Raw genomic sequence first — 7,208 nt, 5'->3', positions numbered from 1 at the left:
AGATGCAAATGTGACTTCAGAAATGGTCGCCTGATTTCACACCGAAAGAGGATATCCCTATTGCTCCAGCTTGGGTGCTGTTACCAAGTTTAATATTTCATTTACATACTTGGTACTATGTGAAGCAACACTTATCTCTGTTGGTACTCCTCTTACTTTGGATACTGCTACTAATCATAGAAACTAGGCCAAGTATGGCTACAATAAAAAATGAAGTGTAACAACCCGCTTGGTCTTTTATAGTACTTTTTAAATCTTTTCTTCCAAAATACACTTCCCGTAGTTTATCTTGGTGTTTATGACTTGAGGGGATGGGTGGCGCGATTCCCAAGGCAATCGGGTGAGTATCTGATTGGCGCGATTCACAATACAGTGTACTCATAACCATTTTATCTAATCACAAGCATTAGCTTCGTTCTTATTTATCCCAATATTACATGTACCTTTTCTACGCATTCCATCTCTATTTTTTTTTTTTAATTTATATTTAAGTGTGAGCATCATTGCAGAAAAAGAGAAAAAAGAAAAGATGGAATATAATCTAATTCATATATATTTCATTCTCTAAATGAAGCACATAACATCGTTATATTGCTGCAATTGTCACAAGGAGGAAAGTGACTTAAATTCCTTGAAACTATGGCAAACAGCACTAATATTCCTTTTATTACCTTCATCTATGAATTCCATATATTTCTCTCGTCTCATGCATGACTACAGTTGCATTCAGTTTAAACGAAACAAATATTTAAATAACAACAATAATACAATAGTAATAATTATCAACAATACAATTATTTTTAAGATAATGTAATTTATATCTGTCGTAAGTTGCTATACCTTTGCTAGTGATTATCAACATGGAAATATTTAAAATGTTTTTCGATTACTCTAGATTATCATTTCGTTGACATCATGAATTTCCTTAACTATATATTATGTTAATATATCTTTCTAGACGTTAATCTTTTGCCTGAAGCCACTCAATAGTATAGCTTGCATGCATGCAACCATTCACATATGTAGATTCTCTTTTATCATAGTAGACCTACTATTGGTGGCAAGTAATTTCCTTTAATTTAGATTCTGCAAGGAAAAAACTTCATGTTGCTCAATTTTATTTGAACTCGTTGCTTCTCAAGTTCTCATGATGCAATATATGACTATAGATTCAAATTATATATATTGATAATAAAAATTATTTTTATTTTATCTATCTTAATAACTATTTAAAACAAGTTAATTAAAAACTGCATTTTAATGAGTCACCGCATCTATCTTCCCTTCAATTAAATTAATGATGAGCGTCAAAGAAAAGGAAAAGAAAAAGGATACTTAGAGAGTAAAAAGATCACCAATATAATGTACTACAAGTTTTCGATCTATAAGCACATTAATTACAGCTATGTGTTGAAATTAGTGAGAGAAATTAAAAATCAATTCAGAATTAATTAGGCAGAGCAATAAGTAGAAGCCACTGTTTATAATCTGTTATGCATATATATGAAAACAGAGATTTTTTATTCGCAAAAGAGATCACAGCTTACATAACAAAAAGAGAAGCCGGGCTACTAGAAGCTAAGTGAACACATTATTTAATACTCCCTACTTATATAGTACGTAATTAGCTAAAGAAAATTTCAGCACTAGGCTACGCACTCTCACTCGTTTTACATGTACACAAACGCACTCTTCTTCTTCTTCTTCTTCTTTTTTTTTTTTTTTGTTGCTAAAAGTAACTAATTAATGTCCACTTCTAGCTTATATTATTCTTCCGCAACAAAAAAAACATCGCATTATTATTGTTATTGTTATTATTGAGGTTGAATACATATATTTAGTAATTAATTAATTAATTAAACCCATAGAGCTCCAGCCCTTTTAAGCATTGGCTTTAAAGAGCGTTTAAGATGAAGACTCATGACTTCATTTTCACCACCAATAAGTTCACCACCGATGAATACTGCTGGAACTGTAGGGTTACAACCGAGTCTCGATAGGACTGCTTCGATTTCTCGTCCTCTTTGCATCTCATCAAGCTCATGAACTGCAGGGTGAACACCAAGGTCACAAAAGAGAGACTTAATAGTGTGGCTCATGCAACAAGAATTCTTGCTGAAGATCACTACTGGCTTTTCAGCCACCATTCTGCTTACCCTCTCCATATGTACTATTTGATAATAATTCAAGAATGTATGTGTTGTATTTAGGGTTTTAAAGTGAAGAAAATAATATGAAAGGTTAAGGATAATGATGTGGATATGTTGGTTGAACTTTAGTGATGACTTGTAGTTTATGTGTAGGGATGTTGATGAGTTTTGAGGTGAGGAAAAACGAAGCACCAATAAGACATATTTATAGATAGAATGGAATTCCTTGACGGTGTAGATTTGCATTTTGCTGAGGTTGTGAAAAGAATCCAACATACGTAAAAGTAACCACACGAGCTGATCTCATGTGTAGTTTTGATTCTAAAACGAAGCAAAAACCGACAGCTAGGCAATTGTGAGCACAACAATTACCGTCCCATCGTTTTAATTGATGTTTCGAGAGCTTTGTCTTGAGCGCAACTTTTCATATGTGTTTTAAGTATTTTGAGATGCTAATTATTGTGACTTATAGTATTTTTTACGTAGTTTTCGTATATATAAATTTATTTTTAAAAATTTAAAGATTCTATGTCCGAATTCACGATCAAATTTAAGAATCCGAATTCACGATCAAATTTAAGAAATTTGACTCTCGAATCCGAACTATGCGGTAGTATGTATTTTATATATATATATATATATATATATATATATATATATATATATATATTTATGTTGTCAAAGAAGAGAAAAAGCACTAGCATATATCAAAGATATGATCTTAACAACATGACACTATAATTAGTCATTCTTAAGGTTGATTGATATAGAGATTTCTTACATTTGCGATATGTATGTTACACTCAAACTCTTCGCATTATATGTGTTTAACATGAAAGTTAAAGTTCCATCATTTCACTGTTTTTTTTTTTTTAATTTTTTTTTAATATATATATCATGTAATTAAAGGGGAGCCTTAGCGTAACTGGTAAAGTTGCTGCCATATGACCAGGAGGTCACGGGTTCGAGTCGTGAAAATAACCTCTTGCAGAAATGCAAGGTAAGGCTGCGTACAATAGACCCTTGTGGTCCGACCCTTCCCCGGACCCCGCGCATAGCGGGAGCTTAGTGCACCGGGCTGCCATATATATCATGTAATAAACGTAGAGTTATAATAAGAAGTGACTCTATCGAAAATGCAATTCTAACATTGTAGCCGATTAAAAAAAGTTTGATCGTCCAAAAATTTTTACGCTATCATATATAATCTTTAACATAATTGCTATTTTTTTTTAATTATCTGTTTTCTAAATGTTTAAAAAGAAACCTACTGTGGCATCCTCATTCTATATTTTTTTTATCAAAGTAACTTTCATATATACTATTGGAAAGATATTTGGATAGGTTCCAAGATATGCATAAGATCACTAACTTGATAGTAATGTATATATATGTTGGCACTACATAAAAAAAGTTTTCATGTTGCACGATAACGATTCTTTGCATACAGAATAGAGACGTGTCAATGCTGCGGCTTTTCTCTTTGCTTGATGCGATAAACCATTAATTTAATCACTTTACTCCATTTTCCTTTTATCAATATTATTATTCTTGTTTATCAAAATATATAAGTAGTAAAACCATTGGTCGGTGCCCCATGACTTGACCCATCACCTTTTGCATGCTTCTTGTTTTTTGCTTTGAATTTAATTAATATTGTTAAATGTTTCCCATTATCTTTTCGTAGTGACACAGAAAGTGGATTTCATGATGTTTTCTTTCCTTTTTAGGTATATGAAATTTTGATAGTTAGCAATCTTAGGGATGATTAGAGAATCGGGTCGGGTTAAGATAATCTTGTTTAAGTTTTGGTCGAGTCATTATTTATGATGCATCTTTTTCCAGGAAGAATCTGCTGAGTTGGAGAGGAAGTTGGATTGGAAACTTTTTTGTGGTCCGATAAATAAAGATACGCATCCAATTCATCACCAACAAATATATGAAAAAGCAAAAGGACAGAATTTTCGTAAATGACATTGATGACCACATACTTAAACTGTGCGTGTATATATATACACACGATTATGTGGTTGTGTCTAATTTATACTCTATTGAAGTCAATATCTAAAGTCTAAACGGACATGCATGATCATCAAGCTCGTAAATTCCAATTAGAAAATAAAAGTAAAGCAACTTTTTCGTATTTATTTTATGTTGTATAAACTAACTGTTTGAATAATTTTAGATATTGGGAGTTGAACCATTGTCAGAGTCAATGTGTCTGAAAAGATAGTCAACTATATTAAGTAAATTATGCATTTTTTATTTCCTATAGCTAATAAACGGAGTCTATTTTTGTAAAATTTAGTAACAAGAAAAAGGCAAAATACATCAAAACACCCCTAAATTATATCCAAAATATCGATATCACACCTAAACTATACGGGCGACCTATTACACACCTTATGTATCTAAAACTAATATTTTTTACTCCCTGAGAACTGAAAACCAATCTCAGGTGTGGGAGTGTTCCACACGCGCGCAACACGTCAGCGACACGTGATTGCTAATCTTAGAAATACAATAAATTTATAATTTATTTATTCTTTCACAATTTTTCTTTTTTTATTTATATACAGGTTTTTTTTTTCTTTTTGTTATTGTCTAACCACCGTCAGCCACCACCTAATACCACCACCATCACTGCAATTTCACATATCAAAAACCCAGTATCATTAGAAATAGTTTGACGAAAAATCACAAATCGACTGAAAATACAAGCTCATCTATGTGAAATAATAAGCATAATAGCAACATGAAATAAAGTGACCCAGTTTGCCGGAGAAGATGAGACGGAGCATTGGTGATGCTACGTTGCTTCAATGGTGCCCACAAAAAAATTAATTCTTTTGGACTAAAAACTAGATTAGTACTAAATCTCAGCAAACTCCATTGGATTTATGGATCTATGAGTTAAAATAGGCTTTTCAATAGCAAAAATAGATTTTAGCCATCAAAGCTTCGACCACGTCACCCCGCCCCGACGCCCCACACCATTCTTCTTCTTCAACAATAATTTCCAACAGACCATCTTCTTCCAATTTTGCTTCTAGTTCTCATTCAAATCACCAATTTAAGGAAACCCATAAATACCCGTTTGCTTAATCTTTTTCTTCTAGACAATCCAGACTTGACAAATTTATCCAAAATTCCACCAAAAGGTTTTCATGGAGTAATAATGGTGGAGGTGCTCAGAGAATTAAAGGTGTCCTAAAATTTTGGTTTATGTCTTTGCTATGGAGGAGGGAAGGAAGATGGAGATGGAAGAAAAAATGAAGATGAATTTGGTGGGTGGGGAAAATGAGGGGTGTGGTCGGGGTTAAAAAAAATTGAATTTTACAATTAAAAAAAAGGATAAATAAATAATATATAATTAAAACGATCCTCTTTTTTTTTTTTTTTTTTTTTTTTTAAATATTGTGCCACATCAGCTCTCAGGGAGTAAAAAATATCAGTTTTAGATACATAAGGTGTGTAATAGGTCGCTCGTATAGTTTAGGTGTGATATCGACATTTTGAGTATAATTTAGGGGTGTTTTGATGTATTTTGCCCAAGAAAAAAGACCATCCATAACAAGGAGACAAGCCTTGAGGTCCAGAAAAAAGACCATACACATGTTGCTAATAGTTTACCTGATAAGTTGATAACATTTCTGGCCCACCAAAGAGAAATCGATTGATAGTTTCTAGGTCACGGCCAGGGTAAAATTCCATTATACATCAAACATGTGGTAGAACTTCGATAGAAAATGTAACTTTTTTCACGAGGCGGATTGATGAGTGCGTATGGAGATTCGAGGCCAAGAAACTATTGTGGAGAAGAGTTTACCGGAGACAAAATTCAACTAATTGTTATGTCTAATTTCGTACTACATGAAAGTTGATTTTCATTGTGTTTTTATATGCGCCATCTTATATATTCATTATAATAAGGACCCTTTCTCGTTTTTTTAGGATTGTTTACTCGCAGAAGATTGTTGTTGATTTATAAGGTTTTAATAGTTGAACTAATTGCTACTTTCCTACTTTTGTGTATATAATAAAAGAAAAAAACATGAAAACTTACAACATGTCACATTATAATTAGAAACATAGAAACACATACGTATGCACCCGTGCATATGTACTTTATACCTTTAACATTAGCGGAATGTATTTGAAGATTATATTTTGAGTTACTAGACATCCTGAAAGGCATAACCATAGAAGTGACAATATTTATAAAATTCTTCTAATAATTTAAATTGGTAAGGGTTTTATCGTTAATACTAAACAAGTAATTAAATTGGTGATTAAGACTACAAAGAAATAAAGAGCATTCAGGTTTGTGGATAACTTTAAACTACAAGGTCACTATTTTTACAATTGTTTACTACTTTATGAGATTTTCCAATATCAAATACTTAAAAACTATGAGACGGAAATAAAGCTGTCTCTGAAAAAATCTCGACAGTTCAAAAGTTGATTCACTTTTATCAGGCTTTCATCATGCATGCATATATGATTATATGGGAATCTTGGCATGTTGATCATAAACTATTAAAAAGGTGTCCAGGTGCTTGTTCATGTAATCGAATGGAATGTGCTAGTGCTTTGAGTTCATGTCCTACATGACAAGGGACTGTGACCTAAAGTTGTGGCAGTGCAGTGCCCATAATTGGCTCTTGTGGATCCCAAAGGCCGGTTTTTAAGGCTACTTGTACGGATTTAAAGTTATTCCCTCAAGTGCATTTTCTAGTCCTGAGCAGATCAAAAATCCAACTGAGCTAATACACAACTTGTGATACCGCACTTTCAGTGCTTTTCTTTTTTAGTTAAGCCAATAACATCCGGCAGGATATCTTTGATTACGGAGGTTTGACTTTGATCCCTACCATATCTATAAATCCAACAAAAATTTACAAATTCGAAGGACATGGACCTTACCTCCAAAAGGTTGAGCAACTCAATCTAACAGAAAAGGAAGAGATTCTACAATACAATTTCTCTTTCAAATACACCAAGTAAGATTAACTAAAAAACACAACCAAATGGGAAGAATGCATAGATGAGGAAGAT

General features: G+C 32.6%; 1 protein-coding gene across 1 annotated transcript; it reads right to left on the bottom strand.

Moving 5' to 3' along the window:
* Positions 1 to 1,500: 1,500 nt before the first annotated feature.
* On the bottom strand, positions 1,501 to 2,332 carry LOC132626832 (monothiol glutaredoxin-S3-like). Its single transcript, XM_060341839.1, has one exon. It carries the CDS (start codon positions 2,163 to 2,165, stop codon positions 1,857 to 1,859), a length of 309 nt encoding a protein of 102 aa, XP_060197822.1. The 5' UTR covers positions 2,166 to 2,332; the 3' UTR covers positions 1,501 to 1,856.
* Between the last annotated feature and the right edge of the window lie 4,876 nt (positions 2,333 to 7,208).

Source organism: Lycium barbarum, chromosome 2 (assembly GCF_019175385.1).
Source record: "Lycium barbarum isolate Lr01 chromosome 2, ASM1917538v2, whole genome shotgun sequence".
Lineage (NCBI taxonomy): Eukaryota > Viridiplantae > Streptophyta > Magnoliopsida > Solanales > Solanaceae > Lycium > Lycium barbarum.
Note: the sequence above shows the minus strand (reverse complement) of the source record. Positions and strands in the feature narration are given on the sequence as shown.

Excerpts from the sequence above, each read along its gene's own strand:
- LOC132626832 (XM_060341839.1), bottom strand. The coding sequence starts at position 2,165 with ATGGAGAGGGTAAGCAGAATGGTGGCTGAAAAGCCAGTAGTGATCTTC.